Raw genomic sequence first — 24,131 nt, forward strand, 5'->3', positions numbered from 1 at the left:
TTTAGAGGAACATTCATCTCACCATTACATGGAGTTTAGGCAGGATCAAAGAGGTTTACCGTTTTCTTCCATCTCACTAGAAAAAGGGTCCATTTAGCTGAGACAGATGGGGTATACTTTGGCCCCCCAAAGGGGCTTCTCCCCATCCTGGTTTGGCACTAAGAAAGGTTATGGAGCCAAAGATTAAAGATTACTCTGAGCAGTGAGACAAAAAGAAAACGGAGGTGTGGATTGTGTAATTACAATGGCTTTATTCCACTCAGGTGCAAGTCGGGTAAGATTTCCAACCAGGCTAGGAAGAAATCCTCACATGGGTAATGCGAACGGGGGTTTTAAAGGTCAGAAAGGTGGGGGTTGGGACATTCCCTTTCCTGGGTTGGACACTGTTGGAAGGGTGGGGGTTGGCCCATTTACCTTTCCCAGGTGGGACATCCGGTGGGAGAGGGTAGGGGGTTGATTCTTTTACGTGGGTCTACCCTATTTGGATGGGGTTGGACCCTACCATTCTGGAACTCCTGAGCTCAAGAAATGCATATGAGTGGGCCTCTCAGAGTGCTAAGATCATATTTTCCATTCTTAACCCTGGGGCAAAAAGGTAAACCAAAAATAGGATAGCTGAGATAGGTATGTCTGACTCCTTGGCTGCAGCTCAGCACGTTAGAGTCTGTTGTCCAGTGACCATCACAAGCAGTCTGTGAGCAATCCATGGAGAGCCCAGACAGGCACTGAGTTGTGTCCTTCAGTTGAAAATGGTAAAGAGCATGCAGCTTCTACCAGACCACTCTCAGGGTGGTTCCACCCTCCTGGAAGCCCCGAGAGCACATGAGAGAAATGCTTTTCAAGAAGTCAAATTTGATCTATACATTTTCTCAGCCATAGTCTAAACAACACTTATGACTCTGAGTATGGACAGCCATGTTTACTACTCTGGATAAGGAATTGAAAGTAAAGATGGCAGCTCCAGTTTTATGCTCATTTCCCAGTACGGAGTCCAGCTTCTATGTTCAATGGATTTTCACCGAAAATTGTCCATTTGAACTTCTGCTTGTTTTTGAGAGTTGCTTAGTGATGGCTCTGGAGAGTAGGCCCCTTTCCCATTGTGATCAGCAGCTGCTCCTCAAAATAAAGGAGCTGATCCACTTCAAAACAGTCGCTGGCCCGAGGCACCACTTTCTGGAGATGCTCCTGAATCTCTACTTCACTGGCATTCTGATGCCTTGCTCTCTTGAGGTAATTATAGACCTCTTCAAATACCTCTGCCCCCAGTTTCTGTATGGCTGATCTGCCAAAAAAGTGAGGAAAGATTATGAAGAGCTACACAATACTATTACCTGGAAAAAAAATGTGTTTTAAAATTATACATTTAACATCATCATTGTGGGATTCAGGATAAAAAGGAGGAAAATAAAGCACAATGTCTCAGCTCTAATCATTCAGTGATAGTCAACAAATAATGCTTCAGGTTCTAATGTGTAAAAAATGTCAGGTTCTAATGTGTAATAAAAAAAAGCAGTATGAGGGAGAAGGAAAACCTTTCTGAGGAACTATCATTTGAGCAGAGACCCTCATGAAGGTGGGGAATCCTAGGGGATTTATGTTGGTCCTACACATAAAACATGAAGAAATGTCAACAAGGCTACTGTGGCCAGGGTTGGGAGAACACAACAGAAGAGGATGGTGGGATATGAAATCAATCCATAAATAGTTAATGATAATAAAATAATGACGAGCAAGAAATGAAAGGGAGAGAAACTGTGTTCTTAGCCACTTTTCTACCTACTGTTACTTAAAATTGCACTTAACCTTTACAACAGCTTTACGAGGAAGGCATTTTTTAAAGATCCCATTTTACAAATAAAGAGACTGAGGTTTAAAGGGGGCTAAGGCATTTGGTCAAGTTCCTACCAAGGCCAGTGTTCATTTCCCCATGCTTCCCTCCAGTATTTGTCCACATGTTGCTATAATCTTTGCACTGTTATAATCATATTGCCGTACCTACTATGTTTTTTTCATTTTTGACTATTTTCCTGTATCTCCAGAATGGATTACAAACTAAAGACCTGTGGGCAAAACTTGGCCCGTGTTTTGCTTAGTTAATACCATCTTTTATTTTCATTTATTTATTTATTATTATTATTAAACTCGTTAATGAGAATATCTTTGGGCAGGCCTTGCACACACTGTCCACCAGATGCTCTCTGACTACACCTTATCATTTCATACTAGGCTGTTCTCCTAGTTCTTCTACGTGCTTGGCACAAGGGCATTCAGAGTGGTGACTTTTGCTCTATAGTTCTTCAAATGTGTCATTTTTAATGGCTCCATATTCTATGTGCCAATATTTACTTAATCATTCCTCCACCAAACAATTAGCTTTTTTCACCCTTTTCACTATAACAGTATGAACATCTTTAGACACAGCTTTTTCATTTAGGGGAATATTTTTGGGCATCAATTTTTTTAGGAGTTGTGCTAATTGGTATGTAAAAATTCATATATGCATGATGGTCTCTGTACTTTTCTGCACACATGTACATTTTTAAAGCTTTAATCCTTAAAAGTAATGATGGTAATGTTGATAATAATATTGACAGGATTAATCAGAGACTCTTTTATTCTTTTTTTTTTTTTTTGCCATTTTTTGCCAGGGTTGGGTTTGAACCTACCACCTTTGGCATATGGGGCTGGCACCATACTCCTTTGAGCCACAGGCGCCACCCCTTTTATTCATTTTATAAACTTTTATTTTTTGGTACTATTCGACCTTGTAATCTCTATGACACAGGGATATGGGTTACCTAACCTTTTTTATCTATGGTAGATAAAAAGACTAATTCTTCCTGCTCTACTTTAGAGGCTAGTAATGACAATGTAAGACATATAAATTTTTAATTTTAGCTAAACTTAGAGCTTGCGAAGTGCTTTTGCACTGTTATCTCAAATAGTCCTTGTGAGCTGGGCAATTTATTGAACATTTATCTCCATTTTACAGATGGAAGTAAGTAGGTTTTAGTAGACTTTCTCAAGCCCACACAACTAGCAGGTAGTAGTTTGAACTCAAATGCTGATCTCAGAACTCTAAATGCTGGAGAGACCAGTAGCCCTAGGCTCCACATCATCCACCCTGAATAAGTTTCCCACCATCTGCCTTGAGATAATCAGGACTGATCTCAGCATGCCAGTGGCCCCAGAAATCCAAGCTTCCTTCTGTTGACATTTACAAAACCTTGGCCACTCCCTCATTCACTGATGTCTTCAGTTACCCTTTTACCTCCTGCTCCTGTCACCTCCTCCCTGTCCTATTCCCATTACCATTCTTGACTTTAGTATTTCTGGTCTCTGGTTTTGGACTGCCTCATATCTATCCAACTGTCCTGTATTTTACCCTACCTCAGTTGTCCATTTCCATGATCATATACTTCACCTCATCTGCACCAGCAACTACACAACATGTGAAACTGATTCCAGACCTCCTCCTACTTTCTAGCCATCCCTTCATTACCTCCCACCATGGTTACTATAACTAGTCTTCCATTCATGGTGACCTTCAGTTCTTCATCTCTATCTCCGTAATATTAATAATAATAACCACTCACTCCTTTATATCCTCATGTCCTCACTTCCTAAATTTTCCCAGTTAAAAATCATGGTCCATTATCAGAACTATTATCTTGCAAACACCCTTGACTTTCTCACTCTCTTCTCCCTTTGCCATAGTCCTAATGGTTAAACTCAGTCATACACCTACTCCATGCCTTTACTAAAACAACAGAACATTTCTAGAGAAAGGCATTCTATTATGTCAATATGTCTCATGTAAGTTGATAATCACAATTCAAAATGGTGCTTGGCACTATCCAGTGATCTTATTATACTTCCTCAGTATGCTTATTTTCTATATTTCAGACTTTTTCCTTTATTCTTTTTAAAAATTTTATTTTTATTTTTTGTTTTGAGACAGACTCTCACTCTTGTTACCCCAGGTAGAGTGCCCTGGAGTCATTATAGCTCACAACAACCTTGAACTCCTGGGCTTAAGTTATCCTCTTGCCTCAGTTTTTCTATTTTTAGTAGAGATGGGGTCTCGCTTTTGCTCAGGCTGGTCTTGAACTGCTGAACTCAAGCAATCCACCTACCTCAGCCTCCCAGAGTGCTAAGATTACAGGCATGAGCCACTGCACCTGGCCCTCATTTTTATTTATTTATTTATTTATTTTTAGAGATAGAGTCTCACTTTGTCACCCTTAGTAGAGAGCTGTGCTGTCACAGCTCACAGCAACCTCCAGCTCTTGGGCTTAGGTGATTCTCTTGCCTCAGCCTCCTGAGTAGCTGGGATTACAGGCGCCGGCCACAATGCCTGTCTATTTTTTGCTGCAGTTTGGCTGGGGCTGGGTTTGAACCTGTCACCTTTGGTATATGGGGCTGGTGCCCTACTCACTGAGCCACAGGTGCTGCCCCCTAATTTTTATTTTTAAAATAAATATTCTTGTGTTTATTTGAGGTAAACAACATGATATTATGAGATCCATATGGATCACAAAATGTTTATTGTAGTGAAGCAAATTAACATATATTTTTTAAATTTTTTTAAAAAAAATTATTGTTGGGGATTCATTGAGGGTACAAGAAACCAGGTTTCACTTTTTGCATTTCTTAGGTAAAGTCCCTCTTATAATTGTGTCTTGCTACCAAAAGGTGTGGCACATACCAATACCCCCCCACTCTCTCTGCTAATCCCTTCCCCACTCCTCCCTCCTTCTTCCTCTCTTTGCTCACTCCCTCCCCTTGTCATTAATTGTCCTCATATCAAAATTGAGTACATAGGATGCATGCTTCTCCATTCCTGTGATGCTTTGTTAAGAATAATGTGTTCTACTTCCATCCATGTTAATACAAAGGCTAAAAAGTCTCCATTTTTTTAATGGCTGAATAGTATTCCTGGTATACATATACCACAGCTTGATAATCCATTCCGGGGCTGGTGGGCATTTAGGCTGTTTCCACATTTTGGCAATTGTAAATTGAGCTGCAATAAACAGTCTAGTGCCAGTGTCATGATAAAGGGATTTTTTTCCTTCTGGGTAGATGCCCAGTAATGGGATTGCAGGATCAAATGGGAAGTCTAGCTTGAGTTCTTTGAGGGTTCTCCATACTTCCATCCAAAAAGGTTGTATTAGTTTGCAGTCCCACCAGCAGTGGAAAAGTGTTCCCTTCTCTCCACATCCACGCCAGCATCTGCAGGTTTCAGATTTTGTGATATGGGCTATTCTTGCTGGGCTTAGATGGTATCTCAGGGTGGTTTTGATTTGCATTTCTCTAATAAATAGGGATGATGAGCATTTTTTCATATGTTTGTTCGCCATTTGTCTGTCTTCCTTAGAGAAGGTTCTATTCATGTCTCTTGCCCATTGATATATGGGATTGTTGGCTTTTTTCATGTGGATTAATTTGAGTTCTCTATAGATCCTAGTTATCAAGCTTTTGTCTGATTCAAAATATGCATATATCCTTTCCCATTGTGTAGGTTGTCTATTTGCTTTGGTTGTTGTCTCCTTAGCTGTACAGAAGCTTTTCAGTTTAATTAAGTCCCATTTATTTATTTTTGTTGTTGTTGCAATTGCCAGGGAGTCTTCTTCATGCCAATATCTTCCAGTGTTTTTCCTATACTTTATTTGAGGATTTTTATTATTTCATGCCTTAAATTTAAGTCCTTTATCCATCTTGAATCAATTTTTGTGAGTGGGGAAAGGTGTGTGTCCAGTTTCAGTCTTTTACATGTGGATATCCAGTTCTCCCAGCACCATTTATTGAATAGGGAGTCTTTACCTCAAGGTATGCTCTTCTTTGGTTTATCGAAGATTAGGTGGTTGTAAGATGTTAGTTTGATTTCCTGGTTTTCTATTCGATTCCAAATGTCTATGTCTCTATTTTTGTGCCAGTACCATGCTGTCTTGACCACTATGGCTCTGTAGTACAGCCTAAAATTTGGTATGGTGATGTCATCGGCTTTGTTTTTATTACCAAGAATTGTCTTAGCTATATGGGTTTTTTTTGGTTCCATACAAAACGCAGAATCATTTTTTTCAAATCTGGAAAGTACGATGTTGGTATTTTAAAAGGGATGGCATTGAATAGGTAGATTGCTTTGGGAAGTATACACATTTTAACAATGTTGATTCTTCCCAGCCACGAGCATGGTATATTCTTCCATTTGTTAATATCCTCTGCTATTTCCTTTCTTAGGGGTTCATAATTTTCTTTATATAGATCCTTAACCTCCTTTGTTAGGTATATTCCTAGGTATTTCATTTTCTTTGAAGCTATGGGGAAGGGAATTGTGTCCTAAATTAGCCTCTCATTTTGGCTGTTATTGGCATATACAAAGGCAACTGACTTGTGGACATTGATTTTATATCCTGAGATATTACTGAATTTTCGATGACTTCCAGGAGTCTTGTGGTTGAGTCTTTGGGGTTCTCTAAGTATAAGATCATATTGTCAGCAAAAAGGGAGAGTTTGACCTCCTCTGCTCCCATTTGGATGCCCTTTATTTCCTTGCCTTGCCTAATTGTATTGGCTAGAACTTCCAGCACTATGTTGAATAGTAATGGTGACAGAGGACAACCTTGTCAGGTTCCAGTTCAGAGAGGAAAACCTTTCAGTTTTATCCCATTCAGTAAAATATTAGCTGTGGGTTTGTCATAGATAGCTTCGATCAGTTTCAGAAATGTGCCATGTATGTCTATGCTCTTCAGTTTTCTAATTAGAAAAGGATGCTGGATTTTATCAAATGCTTTTTCTGCATCTATTGAGAGGATCATATAGTCTTTGGTTTTACTTCTGTTGATACGGTGAATAACATTTATAGACTTGCGTATATTAAACCAACCTTGTATCCCTGGATAAAACCTACTTGAGCATGATGTATGATTTTTTTAATGATAAGCTGTAATCTATTGGCTAAGATTTTTGTTGAGAATTTTTGCATCTATATTCATGAGTGAAATTGGTCTGAAGTTCTCCTTTTTAGTTGGGTCTTTCCCTGGTTTGGGTATCAAGGTGATGTTTGCTTCATAGAACATGTTGGGGAAGATTCCTTCCTCCTCACTTTTTTGGAATAATTTCTGGAGTACAGGAATAAGCTCTTCCTTGAAGGTTTGATAGAATTCTGGTCTAAAGCCATCTGGACCAGGGCATTTTTTGATTGGAAGATTTTTTTATTGTTTCTTTAATCTCAGTGCTTGAAATTGGCCTGTTCAGGAGCTCTGTGTCTTCCTGGCTAAGTCTAGGGAGAGGGTGTAATTCCAAATATTGATCCATTTCCTTCACATTGTCAAATTTCAGAGCATAGAGTTTCTGGTAGTATTCAGAGATGATATCTTGTATCTCTGTGGCATCAGTTGTTATTTCCCCTTTATTATTTCTGATTGAGGATACTAGAGATTTTACTTTTTTATTTCTAGTTAGTCTAGCAAAAGATTTATCTACTTTATTTATTTTTTCAAAAATAAACCAACTCCTTGTTTCATTAATTTTCTGAATGATTTTTTGTTTCAGTTTCATTGATCTCTGATTTAATTTTGGATATTTCTTTACTTCTGCTGGGTTTAGGCTTAGATTGTTCTTCTTTTTCCAATTCCATAAGATGGCTTGTGAGTTTGTTGATGCGGTCTCTATTTTTTCAATGTAGGCATCTAAAGTGATAAATTTTCCTCTCAAAACTGCTTTTGCAGTATCGCACACGTTTTGGTAACTTGTGTCTTCATTGTTGTTATGCTCAAGGAAGTTACTGATTTCCTCTTTTATTTTTTCCTGCACCCAACTGTCACTCAACAGAAGGGTGTTTAATTTCCATGCCTTTGTGTGGGGTTGAACGTTTTCATTGGAGTTGAGTTCCACCTTTAGTGCCTTGTGGTCTGAGAAGATACAAGGTAAAATTTCAATTCTTTTTATTCTGTTGAGGTTTGTTTTGTGTCCTAGGATATGATCAATTTTGGAGAATGTTCCATAGAGTGCTGAGAAGAATGTATATTCGTTATCTTTGGAATGGAGTGCTCTATATGTGTCTATCAAGCACAGTTGCTCTAGGGTCTCATTTAAGTCCCTTATATCTTTGTTTAATTTCTGTTTAGAGGATCTGTTCAGCTCCGTAAGAGGCGTATTAAAGTCCCCTGTTGTTATGGTGTTATAGGATAACATATTGCTCAGACTGAGTAATGTCTGTTTCAAGAATCTGGGAGCATTTAAATTGGGTGCATAAATATTTAGAATTGAAATGTCTTCTTGTTGAATTTTTCCCCTGACCAATATGAAGTGACCATCTTTATCTTTTTTGACTTTAGTTGCTTTAGATCGACATGCATCTGAAAATAAGATTGCAACTCCTCTTTTCTTCTGAATTCTGTTTGCCTGAAAAATTGTCTTCCAACCCTTGACTCGGAGTTTTAATTTATCTTTTGAAGCTAGGTGTGTTTCCTGCAGAGAGCAAATGGATGACTTGTGTTTTTTAAGCCAGTTGGCCAATCTCTGCCTGTTCGGTGGGGAATTCAAGCCATTGACATTTATTGAGATAAGTGATAAGTGTGGTAGTGTTCTATTCATCTTATTTTGTGAGAGTCCATTGCTTAGTTTCATCTTTTGCCCACCTACTAGAGTCAGACTACATATTCAGCCTCCATCTCTTCCCTAATGAAAGGATCATCCCTGCTCCTATCAAAGACCAAACTCTCCCCAAATGCTTTGGATCCTGGCCTGTGTTACCACCATCTCAGTAACTTTCCCTCCTACAGTCATCTTCTTTCTTTTCCTCATAATCATTTTCTACCTCTACCGGATTACTTCTGTCTGTAGATAAAAATAACCTACTCTATCCTGTCTCAAACAAGAAATCTCCCTTCCTCAAGCTGTCTATGATGAATTAGGAGTTTTTCCTTTTAAAATTTTGAATCAATCATGGACTGATATGTGGACCTATTCCCCATGAGTAACATGTAGTCTGCCTCACACAATTCCTGCTCCTTATAGCTTCCTAAGGGAATTTGACAACTTCCACACTTCCATGTTATTCAATGAGACGGGTCCACTTAGCACATGTTTGGATGTTATGGCAATGTTAATTTGCTATAACTATTTCTGAAACTTACCTTTAGTTTCTGTCATATGTCATGTGGACTGGTAATGGGATTGGTGCTCTTATAAAAGAGGTTAAAGGAAGACTGTTTGCCCCTTCTACCATGAGAGGACACCTAGAAGGTGCTTTATGAGGAACAGGCCTGCACCAGACACCAAATCCATTGTAACCTTGATATTGGACTTTCCAGCCTCTAGAACTGAGAACAGTAAATTTCTATTATTTACAAATTAGCTAGTCTCAAGGTACTTTGTTATAACAGCAGCAGTGGACTAAGATACTTAAAACTTTCTGAGCCTAGGGTTTCTCATATTCAAGTGAGGATTTCATACACCCCATAGCAAAATACCTGCTACTTACCAGGCACTTAATAGCTATCATTTTATTATCTTGCACATCATTGTTGCTTTTCTAATGGTGAATTACACAACAATCCTATTTCTGTTTAACCGGAAGCCTCAAGCAGTTTTGTAGTTCTAGCCTTGGTAAAGACACTATTTAAAAATATTTTAAACTTTTCTGAATGAATTTGAAAACAACAACAACAACAACACAGGGAGGCTACTGACACAGTGGGAGTAAAAAACATATAATTTTGTAGAAATAATCCTGAAAAAGTGATTTGCCAGAAAGCCTTAGAATACAGATTGTTCTTTAAGCCTACGTTAAGGAAACTCTGAAAATGATTTTATGGAATATAAGAAATCCTTGCACATTCAATATGCATGAGTTGCTGCAGGAATAGAATGGTATAATGCATTTTACCTTTAGTACTGTGATTTCAGCAATCATTTGGTGCTAACAAGCATCTGCACACTTTGTTAAGCCCAGTGTTTCAAATGGTTGTCTCTCCATCAGGTGGCAGAGGCAGCACAGCTCTCTCTCCAGGTGTAGGCAAGTGCACTGGTTAATACTTCTGTAGTACACCACATATAAACATGGTACAGGTGACTGGAAGTCCCTTTCTGTCAATGGTGCTTCCCTCCTGCTCTGAGGGCAATTGTTGGTTTGGTATCCTGTTAAAGCTAACCATTCCTTAAGCCTGGTGTGGTGGCTCACACCTGTAATCCCAGCACTCTGGGAGGCTGAGGTGGGCAGACTGCTTGAACTCAGGTGTTTGAGACCAGACTGAGCAAGAGCAAGACCTCGTCTCTAACAAAAAAATATAGGCAAGCATTGTGGCAGGTGCCTGTAGTCCCAGCTACTTGGGAGGCTGAAGCAAGAGGATCACTTGAGCCAAGTGAGCTTGCTGTGAGCTATGACACCACCACACTCTACCCAGGGCAAGAAAGTGAGACTCTATCTCAAAGAAAACAAAACAAAAACCAAAAAACTAACCATTCCTGAAAGGATTCTTTTATTTGTTATTTAAATACTCTCTATTATCCAAAATCACAGTAAATATAGATGGACTAGACTCACTGATTGAAAAACAAAACCTAGCTAGGTATTGTTTGTAAGAGCTATACTTAAAACATAAGACCATTGAAAGGTAGAATTTTTTACAAAAGACATTAGGCAAATAATTACCAACAGAAATTCAAGGTAGCCATATTAATATGATACAAATAGATTGCAAGTAAAGGAAAAATAAAGTGTCATCAGGCATAAAGTCACTGTAAAATTATAACAGTTTCATTCATAAGGAAGAAATAAAAATTCTAAACTAGGATGCAGCCAATAAAATAGTCAAAATACATAAACCACTACGGAGAGTAACTGCCAGATAGAGCCTCATAATGTAGTATTTCAGTATACCTTGCTCAGTTATTGATAGGTGAAGCATTTACAATATTAGCAACGATATGGAAGATCTGAGTAACATATGAAATAAGCTGATCTTTTTTTTTCCACTTAATATAGCACTATTTATTTGGAAGACTGTCCTTTTTCCTTTGCACTTCAATGTCACCTTTATTAAAAAATTAAGTGATAGTATATGCCTGAATTCTTTATTTTATTTCATTATACTCACATATAGACCTCTCCCCTTCCTGATAACTAGGGAAAACATATTCTTCTCAGGCTATCAAGTAACGTTTGCAAAAACTGACCACATTATAGACAATTCAAGTCTCAACACATGCCAAATGATTTGTTTCATATAAGATCTAGTTGTCTAACCACAATAAAATTATTAGAAATGTGTAACAAATACACAGATTAAACATATCCACATGTAAGTCATTTTTAAAAACATATTCCAAATAAACTATGGGTCAAAGAAGAAATGAGCTATGCTATAAACAAACTCATTTTAGGCTAACAGAAAAGTCGTATGTGCTCCAGCTTTATAATATTGCAGTGTAAATTTATTCTGATACTTGGAAATACTATATTTCTGCAATGATGCATTTGAACATTTTAGGATTCATAAAATAGAATATCCTATTTAAGGGGACTCTTATTACTATCTAAAATGTGAGAAGGAAGGGCAATGTTCTCTGTGCTGTTCAATCAAAGGAGGAGTCCTAAGTTTCTTTTCTTTTTGCAGTTTTTGGCTGGGGCTGGGTTTGACCCCGCCACTTCCGGCATATGGGGCTGGCGCCCTACTTCTTTGAGCCACAGGTGCCACCCTCTAAGTTTCTTTTTTCAAAGAGAGGAAAGCGGGGGCGGGGGGAATAATCCCTTTAGTTAGTTGGGTATCTAAAATAAAACAGCTTATTACATTTTCCCATCCATCTCTTCCTAAGTTCCATTTCTGTTCTCAATTTTAACATCTTTGTCAAGACTCAAAAGTCTTTAAAGTTTTTTAGAGAGTGCTAAATATCATTTTAGGTCAGCTGCTTCATGTGTAGGTTAAGTGCTGTGTCCAACCTTGAACAGGCAGTTGGGTACAAAGAAGGGAGTAGAACATAGTCTCTGGCCTCTTGGACCAGAGCTCAGTGGACTGAATACATTGTCTCTGGACACAGGAGACTTGGAGGAAAGCTCTCCAGGATTCAAAGTTTGAACTGCTTGGGGAAGATCCCAAATATGTGTTTGACTCTCTGCCAAAAAACTCTATTAAACTCTCCCCTGCCTGTCTCCTCCAAGCTGAGTTTGTCACTCACCAAATTCTCTTACTTTCTCCTGTGGTTACTTTTCATTTATAAATGTCCATTTTATCACATCTATTCATTTGCCCATTGTTTATCGACTACTTTGTGCACCCTCTAATAATTTATCTCTACCTCTTAGGGGCTCAAAAGAACAGGTCCATATCTGCTTAGTTAGTTTTATAAGAACATTGTACAAAAATGTCCTCACATTTAAAATATTATTTTAATTTTGAAATAATTCATACTTACAGAAAAGTTTCCCCAATTGTCCAGTAACACTGCCTACTAACAAAAAGATTCAGAATAATCATGAGTTACGTTTACTTGTCATTATCTCTTCAGTCTCATTCAATAATGTGGACTCTGAGTAACCAGGTTATTTAGTAGAACTTTCCTCAATTTGTGTTGCCCATGCCTATAGGAGTTACTAATTCTTACCCTCTGGCTATCCCTCCCTTTATATACTGGTCTGAAAGATAGCTTCAGAGACAGTTCCTATACTAGTTCAAGGGTTCCCACTTCCCTTGAGTTTAAAAAAAGCCCAAATTTTGATAGGAGAAGGATTGTGTCACTTCCAGGTACTAGTGATTTTTCCAGACAGCCTTGTACCTGTTGGAAAGTGAAGTAAGTTTCCAGAAGCTCAGGAAAGAATACCCTGTCCCAAATATTTCCCTGCACTCCCTACCCCTGTCACACTGTATAAATTCCACCGCTGAAGGGACTGCTTCTCAAAGCAAGGTTAAGGGCCTCCAAACCTAAGAAGTGAAGCCCCACAGTGCTGCCTGGGATTCTGATATCACCTTTCGGGGTGTCTTGAGGTGAGTGATTTTCATTGTCTGAGCCTTAATTACTTCATTGCAATTTAGACTAAATGGTTTTTAAGGCTTCCTCTGGCCCTAAATATTCAGATTCTACTGTAATTGAGAGCTCAGGAAGATATCTTTGCTTACAGGTGATCAATAAATATTTGTTGAGGATGGTGTCTGTCACTCAGTGGGTAGGGCACTGGCCCCATATACCGAGGGTGGCAGGTTCAAACCTGGCCCTGGCCAAACTGCAACAAAAAAATAGCTGGGCGTTGTGGCAGGCACCTGTAGTCCCAGCTACTCGGGAGGCTGAGGCAAAAGAATTGCCTAAGCCCAGGAGTTGGAGGTTGCTGTGAGCTGTGTGATGCCGCAGCACTCTACTAAGGGTGATAAAGTGAGACAGAGTCACTATTTACCAAAAAATAAATAAATAAATAAATAAATAAATAAAATAAAATAAATATTTGTTGAAAGAATGAATAAATAAATGATTCAAAGGCCAGGAATAAACTAGATGCTTTGTGAGATGTGAATTTCACTTTTTTTAAAATTAAGTCATTCATACATAGATCATAAATCCATTTATGCCATCATAAGAAGAAAATTATTTTTAAGAACTTTCAGTCATATAAGTAGTTCTTGCTCAGAGTTAAAGGGCAAAATGAAAGGAAATCTTTTTTTTTTAAGGGTCTATTAGGGTACCAGGAACTTTTTGTTTTATTTCATCTTTGTGAAATTCTCCTTTTTGTATATATTTTTAAATATTGAGAAAAATTATATAAAATAAAATTTATTCTTTTGAGTGTATAGTTCTATACCTTTGATAGACATATACAGTCAGATAATCTTTACCTCAATGAAGATAAAGGACAATTTCATCAACCCCCCAAATTCCCTTTATCCTTTTGTAGCTAATTCCTCCTCCTACTGCCCACTGATTTGTTGAAGATAGAGAACAATTTCATCAACCCCCCAATTCCCTCTATCCTTTTGTAGCTAATTCCTCCTACTGACCACTGATTTGTTTTCTGTTCCTTCAGTTTCGCCCTTTCCAGAATGTTGTATGAATGTAATCATTCAAAATGTAGCTTTTTGAGAACTCGTGCTTTTCACTAGGCATAATACTTCTGAGAGTCATCTGAGCTGTTGTATCATAGGTTATTCCTTTTTTACAGTTCGTCCACTCATAGTTGGCTAACATTTGGGTTATTTTCAGTGTTTAAAGACTGTGAATAAAGTTGCTATATGTGTTAATATATAATTTTTTTTTTTTTGAGACAGAGTCTTACTTTGTTGCCCTTGGTAGAGTGCTGTAGTGTCATAGCTCACAGCAATCTCAAACTCTTGGGCTCCAGTGATCCTCTTGCCTCAGCCTCCCAAGTAGCTGGGACTATAGGCACCTGCCACAACACATGGCTAGTTTTAGAGATAAAGTTTCCCTCTTTCTCGCTCAGGCTAGTCTCTCAAACTCTTGAGCTCAAGCAATCCACCCTCCTTGGCCACCCAGAGTCCTAGGATTACAGCTATGAGCCACAGTACTCACCCTTACAAGTTCTTGTATAGACATATATTTTCATTTTACTTGGATAAATACCTAGAAGTGGTACTGCTGGGTTGTATGGTAAGCACATATTTAACTTTATAAGGAACCACCCATGCTTCTTGGCCTTATGACTAAGACCAAGTATGGAGAAACCACCCAGCTATTTTACAAAGTGGCTGTCCCTTCTGCAGTCCCGCAAGCAGTAGGAAAGTTCCAGTTGTTCCACAGCTTTGCCAGAATTTTTTTTTTTTTTTGGTATTTTTTTTTTTAACTCTTATCCTAAGTACTTTATGTCTATTTTAAAAATTTGTTATTTACACAAACCTCTGAGATATAAAACATGACTCCTGCTTTAAAAATTGAGGCAACTAAGGCACAGATATTAGTAATGTAACCATTATATGGTACTAGATTGGGGGCAGGGGTAAAGACTGATTTTCATTCAGGTTTTGTGCCCAGCTAGATGTGGGGCCTGGTCATTCACTTTTCCAGGACAGTCACTTGTGGGGTAAACCCCCACAAACTGTGTGCTCACTTTGAACTCCAGAGGCAGGCGGACAGACTTCTGTGGAAGGCAACTCTGTCGATGACCCAGTATCCCTGGTCAGCATGGAACAGGGCCTGGGGATTGGGGCATAAAAACCAATCTCCAGTGACTCTGGCCATGTGGCTGTTAAGCCTGCAAAGAAGGGGTTAAAAACCTTTTTGCAGAGACACAGCCTAGGGGTTGATAAGCAAAGAACTTATTGGAAAACAGCTTAGGCCTCCAGGTTGCCTAGAAACAAAGGTCATGAAAACCTGCTTTCTTATTTTAATGAGTGCATAGCAAAACTTCAAAGCCTTACTCTCCTCTTGGTAATCTCAAGTCTCCAGATGTACTCCCTTTTGCAGCTGTCCTGAGTTTTCAAACTTTGTCTCTTTGAAGATTGAACTAACTTTTAAAAAGATTAGTAATATGTATATTTTACTTGTTAATTAATAGAGTGTACGTGACCAGCTGACTATAAAAGGATGGTTAAGAACAATAAACTTTGCTATTTCCACCAGAGGAGTAGTCTGTCTCTTTCATCATAATAATTCCTGATGCAAGACTACACCTGTGGCGACGCTGTCTGTCTCTCCTCGTGAAACCCCTACATAACAGTCACTGTTGTCCTTCCTAATATGAAGCCATTAACTTCTGAACAATTTCTAAGCTCATTTTTAATATCTATGAATCCTCCTTCACACAATGTGTCTGGAAATATTTCTACGGCTTAATGGATACACAAGAGGTTATTATCATCTAATATTTATTACTCAAGCCCCCAAATATACAAGGACTTTTAGAGCCTCAGAACATATATTTACTGATAAAAAATAGTTGTGTATGAAATTAGTCCACCCTAAACCTGCCTCTCTACAAATGCCATTTCCTCTCTTTCTTCATCAAACTAAGAAATTCTGTTGCTATGGGTTTTATGAAGAGGTAAACACTAAGTGCAAATGCAATGTAAACTGGCGCCATTAAAATGGTATTGCAAAGCTTGCAAAAGACACAGGATGTGCCACAGTGCACGTTACAGTTTGAATGTGTTCTCCAAAGATCATGTGCTGGGAACTTAACCCCTAATGCAGCAGTGTTGAAAGGTGGGACATTTAAGAGGTGATTGGCTCATGAGGGCTCTGTCCTCATAAATGGATTAGTGCCATTATCATGGAAGTGGGTCCCTGGAGGATAAAAGGAGGATTGGGACCTTGCTTCCTTTTCCCTCTCTCCTGCTCTCTTCCCCTTCTGCCATGGGATGATGCAGCAGGAAGGCGCTTTACCAGAGGCTTTGGTATTGGACTTTCTGGCATCTAAAACTGTGAGAAAGGAATTTTCTTCTTTATAAAACAGTCTGTTGTAGTAACACAAAGCACACTAAGATGGTGATGAAAACCCTGCTGGAATCTTGTCTTGTCATTGATAAGAAAGGATCTGAGGATGAGGCCAGTTAACTATTAAAAATTAGAAAAATTAATAATAATGACAATTGGCGTTTCAAATGGAATGATTCAAATTTTAGGGACTGGAATAAGGAAATCAATACGATCTTTAAATATTTTTCAAGAGATGATCCTCTCTATACTTTTATTGTACCTGTTCTTTCATACCTCCCCAATCTCCTTATGTTGGCAAATCCAGTGCTTGGTCCCCAGATCTCTTCTGCCCTCTTATCTACATTGACTCCCAAGGTGGTTCATCCAGTCTCTTATCTTTAAATGCTTCATTTAAGTTAATGGTTCTCAAATACTTCTCCTTTCTTCCTTCAACTCCAAACTCAGCTACCTTCTTGATATGTCTATGTGGATATCCCGTAGATATCTGGTGTTTATCATAACCAGTTAAATTTCTCATCTTTCCTTTAGAATATTCTAACAATGCTATGGCCTTCTATATTTCTGTTCATGTCAATTCTTGCCTTCCAATTGCTTAGGTCAAAAATCTTTGAGTCAGCATTCATTCTTCTCTTTTACTCATACTCTAATAGACCAGTTTCTCTCATAATCAGATCACTTAGTAAATCCCATCAGCTCCATGGTCAAAATGTTACCAGAATCTCCACACTTCTCACTATTTCTTCTACTGCTCTGACCTCCCAGCCAATTGCTTTAATAGTCTTCAGTTGGTCCCTGGTCTGCCCTCACTTCTATTGTCAGCTTAGCAGCATGTGTGAACCGGATTCCTTCACTCCTCTGCTCAGAACTCTACAGAACCCCCATCTCACTCGGAGTGTGGTCGAGGTTCTTCCAGTGGAAGGACTATCATATCCTGAACAATCTTCAGCCTTTCTTCTCCCTGCCCTCGCTCACTCCATTCCAGCCTCACTGGAATGAAGAGCCTCCCTGCCCTTCCTTGCATGCACCACACACGCTATTCCAGGGCCTCTGCATTTGCTGTTCCCCCTGACTAGAAAGTTCTTTCTCAATACACAGTTTCTTTTCTTCATCTCCTTCAAATATTTTCCATCATGCCATCTTCTCAGACATACTCCATCCACACTCTTTAAAATGGCACTCTTTGCTGTCATTCTGTGCTTTTTATCCATTCCCTCTGATTTTGTATTTTCTTCTTAGTACTTGTTACTTTCTAGCCTGATCTGCTTTTTCCCAATATTTTATGGTTTGTCAATCACCCATTAGAATATAAGGTCCAGGAAGGCGGCAATATTTTCATTTACTTTGTTCACTGATCCTACTGCCTATAATACCTCAAGCAGAATAATTATGTCCAATCATTTATTTATTATCTCATTTATGTATCCATAAATATATGGATAAATAGATGTTTTCAAAGTGAAATAGGAAGAGAATGTAATGATCTCCTATCACTTTATTTAAAAACATATGCATCCCTAGTATTTGTTCTAAGAATTACCACATAGTGAAGTTATAACCTAATTTTGTAAACTGAAAGATTATTTTTATGGTTTTTAGTTTCTGTTTTTCAAGATAACACTTTAGGATGGTTTTTAGTACGTGACTTTACGGGGCCTGTGCTCTCATCATTGGATAAAAATGACCTCAGATATTTCCCTGAGTGGGAAGAAACAAATCTTATGTTTTATAAAAGAAATTCTACATGGAAGGAAAAGTGTTTCTGCCTGTCTTCTTTCACACTTCATACACCTGGGCCATCTGGAGAGCAAGTAAGTCTGTTCCAAGCTCTTGAAATCCCCAGCTGCCTTGCAAGAACATGGGATGCCTCTGAGCAGGATGACTCCTGAGCCCTCAGCTCCTTGGAGGGGGTCAGCAATCCACACAGTGTTACTCAACAGATGCCATCATCGGCCGGGGAAGTTAAATAAGGCAGAAAGCAGCAGCTGAGGAGACTCTAGCCTCCTGTTCTAAACAATATTTTAGCTTAAGAGCAGAAAATGTTTAACATATTTACTCCCTCCTAGAAAGACAATAAATAATTTCTCTTCAGAGAGAGGGAGAAAAAACTGATTCCACCATTTCTGATGGGTCAACCAGATTTAGAAGTTCCCTTAACTCTAACCCTTCAGAAAAACTAACAGAAATGTATCTTTCCTTTTCCCTGAAGGTTACTTACCTTGCAAGCCATTTCTTTGCCCAGAAGTGACCCAATAATGGCTACACATTTAGTTTTGTTTCTAGATGATGAATGATTTGAAAAGTGTAAAACTAAAAGTAGAAGACTTTTATTTGGTTTCAGGATTGCTTCCCAACTAGAACTGGGGACAGAGGACCTTTCTGAGTTTTCTTTGTACCTTGCACAGGCCCTGGTACAAAACAGCACCCAATTTAGCACATTTTAAATGAGCACATTATACACACCAAGTGTATGTAGCCACAGCCTCTGACCTCATAACGCTCATATAAAAAAGTAAACAAATAAGGTAATTTCAGAATTTGTCAATGCTACAAAGAAAATAAAACAGGGAAATAGGAGCGAGAGTGTAGAAAGCAGGACTACTGACAAGAAAGGTTTGAATTTCCAGCAAAGGTGGTGGCAAATAAAAATATTTCTAGGGGATTTGGCACAGACCTCCCTTTTTATCACATGATCCTGGAATTTGAACCAGCTCCTCCATTTTCCTGACTCTACTGTGGAAGAAGCCAGGCTCGTCTAAAGATAAACAAGAAATGGAGCTTTTCAGAAACAGGTTCTATATTAAGTCATTATTTTCAATTTGATTTACTATCACTCATATTCAATTCTTCACAGTGGCTTCAAGATGGATATTTTATAATAAAGGAGCATAATCCAGAGAGGGATAGAGCAATTTTGAAAACCAGAATTACAGAATTTTTAAAACTTCCTGTTAGGTACTAAGGAGCTCACCTAATTGAACATCATCATTTTATAGACAAGAAAATTGACACTTGGAATAGGGCAGAAGTTGCCTGGGGGTGAGCACTGGGCTTCAGAGAACAGTGAATCACAAAGGAAAAAAAGGAGAATGTAAACAAGCTTGAAAGACTTTCTTAGAGCAAGAATAAGTTCTTATGACTGGGAAACTATTGGGTTTCCTTGGTTAAGAGTGAATTTAAGAAGCTGTATTTTCATCTGGTGAGATTTGACAAGAATGCCTTTCTCAACCAAACTTTAATGAGGTTCCTCTGGGCCCTCTTCTTGACTGGGCCTTGTCCCTGGCCTGCTGAGCCCACTGCAGCAAGAATCCTTCCACTCTCAATACCTACCGCCCCATGCTGCCATTGGCTATAAATCCCCAGCTTTCCTTGCTATATTCAGAGTTGAGTTTAATCTCTGTCCTATTATAATAGTCTTGAATAAGGCCTTTCTTGCCCATTTAATTGTGTCTGGTACATTTTTCTTCAATAAATCACCTCTAAATGCCAAACTGTCATGGAGTCCCATGCCTTAAACTGCCTCTGAAGAGACTGGCCATGGGTCTCAGTTAACCCTAGGTAGTCCCAGTGCATGCCCAAGGCAGAAGCACAATCACCAATGGCGGCCCATTCCATTCTCAAAAGTGTCTTGGTTCGCACAATAAATTATGTTCACCCACATGTGGTAAGAAATTTGTGGGCTAGAGACTCTTACTGAGAAGAGGACCCTATGAACTTTCAAAATGGTGCTATGGCAGTACACAAAGAACAAAAGAGAGCAGTAAATTCATTGAACTGGAACACTTCCTTTTAATCCTGATTCCTGAGGCATAGCTACATTTGATTTGTATCATTTTATATCCAAATTAAAATGTTTTACCATGAAAATTTCTGATTTTTACCACTTTCTCTTTCAAACATATTCATATACACAATGGCTTTATTATACCTCTTCTTTGAAGACTGCAGATGGGTTTATTACAGAACACTTACCAGGAATGTGAACTGCATCCCAGAAAGAGAGAGAGGAAGGGAAGGAGGGAGGTAGACAGGGAGGAGACAGAGACAGACTAGAAAGGCCCCTTGGTATTAGACCTTGGAATCATAGCTGAGATTAAATCAATACCTCATTCTCTAGAAATTACATTAAAACACTGAAATGAATTTCCAAAACAATAATTGAAGCTGACATATGCTCTTGACAGAAGGGGCCCAATCAAGACTGAGCTATACTTTAGCACCTTTGGTGGGAAGAGGGTAGAACAGGAGGGGAACTGCTAATATCTTTCATTAGACATGCTGGGGTTTTGACTGTCTTCTGAAGCCAAAGTAGAAACTCCCTCACTAAGGTGGGGTTTGCTGAGTGGTTTTGAGCAATAGTTTTTGTTTTTGTTTTGTTTTTTCCTGGTTACTTCCACTGATTTGAAAATATCTGCAAGAGACCTTTATTCTGCAGAGCTTCCCAGGTCTGATGGGATAGAACAATGACAACTACAAATTCGACAGGTAGGCTGTCAATAATGGCCTTTCTTTCAGGCATGGGATGTGATACGGGGAATGGGCTAGATCAGATCATCTCCAAGTTTCATTTAACTGGAAAGCCTAAGGCTCTGTCCTTCACTGGACTTTTGACATGTTAACGCTACCATAAGAACATAGAGGTGGAAAGGTACCAATAAGGACAAAGCAAAGTCACGAAAAGGGAATGGGGGCCACTTGATTTCAGTGCTCAGTATCTGACCTGCAGGGTTAGGCTATCAATTTAGAAAGGGGAGAAAGAAGGAACCCAGACCCTCATAAGGGGTTTCTACAAAACCCGGCCATTCCAAAGACTAATAATAATCTTTGATTCATAATACACTGTCAGTATTAATAGCTATAGTTCTATGTCTTAAGATGCTGACACCAGCCTTATAGGGGATAGAGATTTTGATTTATGGTCTGCTTGATAGTTTCCTGAGTCTGCTTGCTCACAATTGCTCTGACTCCTAATTCTGCATTGGCTAGAATTCTGTTTGCTTAAATAGGCAGGAAACATTTTCCCCTTCAGTTCAGGAACTACTACATTCTAATCTCATCTTACTGACAACCAAGTATACACCCGTGTTAACAACTTTTCTCTTGTTTGTATCTGGGGAAGAAATTATTTGTTATAAAATAAAATTCTGATTTAGTCTTGAGAAGAAACAGAAGGAACTAAGCATATATTAAATCATATGGAATTGCTACTTATACAGGTTAAAACAAGTTCATATAGTTCAACCTAATTAGAACATTTCAGTTTAAAATTTCCTGACTTAACAAATATTAGGAGAGTAGAAAATACTATTTGTGGAGGCTACTTTGACTGTTTTCCTGAGAAATTTGTGTTTTAGAAATTGGAGAAAGTGTTTTGAGAGGCTAATCATCTTTCTGTTCCAAGCAGCCAGAAAAAAGGGGGGGGGGCGGATATTAGAAATGAGGTTTGGCTATACATTCAAGTTAAATGTGTGTGTCCTTGAAGGAGCCTTTTTTTATTCAGTATGTGAAAGATACATATAAATGGTGTCAGACCTCGACACCAAAAACTAAGGTTTCTTTCCTACTTCCTTGTCATAGTCAGGTGCAGTTATTACTGGACTCTGACAAGAGTTATGAAGAGAGGCCTGGGGAAAGATTTCATAAAGAAGATCCCGCTGGCAATTGCAGCAACAACAAAACTAAATAAATGGGATCTGATCAAGCTTAGAAGCTTCTGCATAGCTAAAGACACAATAAACAAAACAAATAGAATTTTCAGAACAGGAGAAGATGTTCATATGTTACAAATGGGACAAAGGGCTAGTGACCAGAATCTGCAAAGAACTCAAGCAAATCAACAAAAGCAAACAACCCAATTAATCACTGGGCGAGAGACATGAACAGAACCTTCTCCCACGAAGACAGATGAATGACCAACAAGCACATGAAAAATGTTCATCTGGCTCGGCACCTGTGGCTCAAGTGGCTAAGGCGCCAGCCATATACACCTAAGGTGGCGGGTTCGAATCCAGCCCAGGCCGCCAAAACAACAATGACAGCTGCAACCAAAAAATAGCTGGGCATTGTGGCAGGCACCTGTGGTCCCAGCTACTTGGGAGGCTGAGGCAGGAGACTCGCTTGAGCCCAGGAGTTGGAGGTTGCTGTGAGCTGTGATGCCCTAGCACTCTACCCAGGGGAAAGGCTTGAGGCTCTGTCTCAAGAAAAAAAAAAAAAGAAAAAAGAAAAATGTTCATCATCCCTAGTCATCAGAGAAATGCCAATCAAAACCACCTTGAGATATCACCTAACCTTACTGAGAATAGCCCACATCACAAAGTCCCAAAGCTGCAGATGCTGGCCTGGGTGTGGAGAGAAGGGAACACTCACACACTATTGGTGGGACTGTAAACTAATTCAGCCTTTTTGGAAAGAAGTAAGGAGAATCCTCAAAGAGCTAAAAGTAGACCTCCCTTTTGATCCTGCAATCCCATTACCATGCATCTACCTAAAAGAAAAAAATCATTTTATCATAAGGACATTTGCACTTGAGTGTTTATAGCATCTCAATTCATAATAGCAAAGATGTGAAAACAACCCAAGTGCCTATCAACACATGAATAGATTAATAAACTGTGGTATGTGTGTGCCACGGAATATTATTCAGCCATTAAAAAGATGGAAACTTTACATCTGTTGTATTTACCAGGATGGATTTGGAGAACATTTTCCTTATGAAGTATCTCAAGAATGGAAAAGCAAGCACCCCATGTACTCAATACTAATTTGAAACTAGTAAATGAACAACTACAGGCCCATATGAGAGAAAAACATGATTAAATTTAAGAAGGGGGGCACTCAGTAAGTTCCCACCTAATGGGTACAACGTAGGAGGATATGGCACATCTCCTGGGTGAAAGATTCAAATATAACTAACAAACACAATGTAACCTGATAGTACGTACCCTTATTAATCCACAATTAAAAAAAAAAGTAAGAAGAGAAGTTATTTCCCCTTCAGAGCTACCACTAAGTTAACAACACTTTTTAGCTGTAAGATGGGAAAGGAATATTCAAAGCAAAGTAGTCTCTTTTTGGTTAATTATAATTATACCATAAGTATGCTGAGTTTCCATGGTATTCTGAGCATAATTCCATGATAGCCTGAATCACATCGCAGGGCAATTGTGTGTTTAAGTGTCTGTTTCTCCCATGCCATCCCAAGATCACACTCCAAGTAATAAAGTAGGATTTGTATCTTACTTGTGATGATGAGTCTTGTGCCTTCAAGGGATCTCAGCACACAGTAGGTATTAATAACTCTTTTCTTTCAAATTTAAAAGTTTGTTGAATAAATGATGACTTTTAATAACCAATCACTTAGCAAAAATTGAAGTATTACATTAAAAATCCTTTTGGAAATCAGTTTGGCAGTAAGTAGCAAGGGTCACATCTGTGAACTAGTAATTATAATAAAAGGTCACATCCTATGAATCAGTATGTACAAGATATTTATCTTCCTCTAAAATTTGAAAAGAAGATTAGTCTTAAAAACTTTATGTCAATAGTATGTATGAGCTAGAAAACTGAAAACAACCTAAAAACCCACGAATAGAATATTATAGATAAATTAATGATTTGGGGAGAGTATTTAATAACAATGGAAAATGCTCAAAAGACTGGGGAAGAAAACCTTAACTAATGTCCTGTCTTTTTTCCCCACTTAGCATTATATCACAAGACTTTAAAATTATTCAGGTTATTGGCTCGGCGCC

General features: G+C 38.6%; 1 protein-coding gene across 4 annotated transcripts in view; it reads right to left on the minus strand.

The window, feature by feature from the left end:
* Window positions 1–562: 562 nt before the first annotated feature.
* Window positions 563–24,131, minus strand: part of NEK11 (NIMA related kinase 11) — a 277,385-nt gene continuing 253,816 nt past the window's right edge. For 2 of the 4 annotated variants that reach the window (XM_023512762.1, XM_012805223.2), the window contains one exon: window positions 1,016–1,282. In XM_023512762.1, coding sequence (XP_023368530.1) covers window positions 1,063–1,282 — 220 coding nt within the window. In that variant the 3' untranslated portion in view covers window positions 1,016–1,062. Of the gene's footprint in view, window positions 1,283–24,131 lie in introns of all 4 variants that reach the window. The other 2 variants (XM_003781704.2, XM_023512761.1) reach the window with 2 other exon arrangements.

Source organism: Otolemur garnettii, unplaced genomic scaffold (genome assembly GCF_000181295.1).
Source record: "Otolemur garnettii isolate 467f Iridium unplaced genomic scaffold, OtoGar3 scaffold00002, whole genome shotgun sequence".
NCBI classification, from domain to species: Eukaryota; Metazoa; Chordata; class Mammalia; order Primates; family Galagidae; genus Otolemur; species Otolemur garnettii.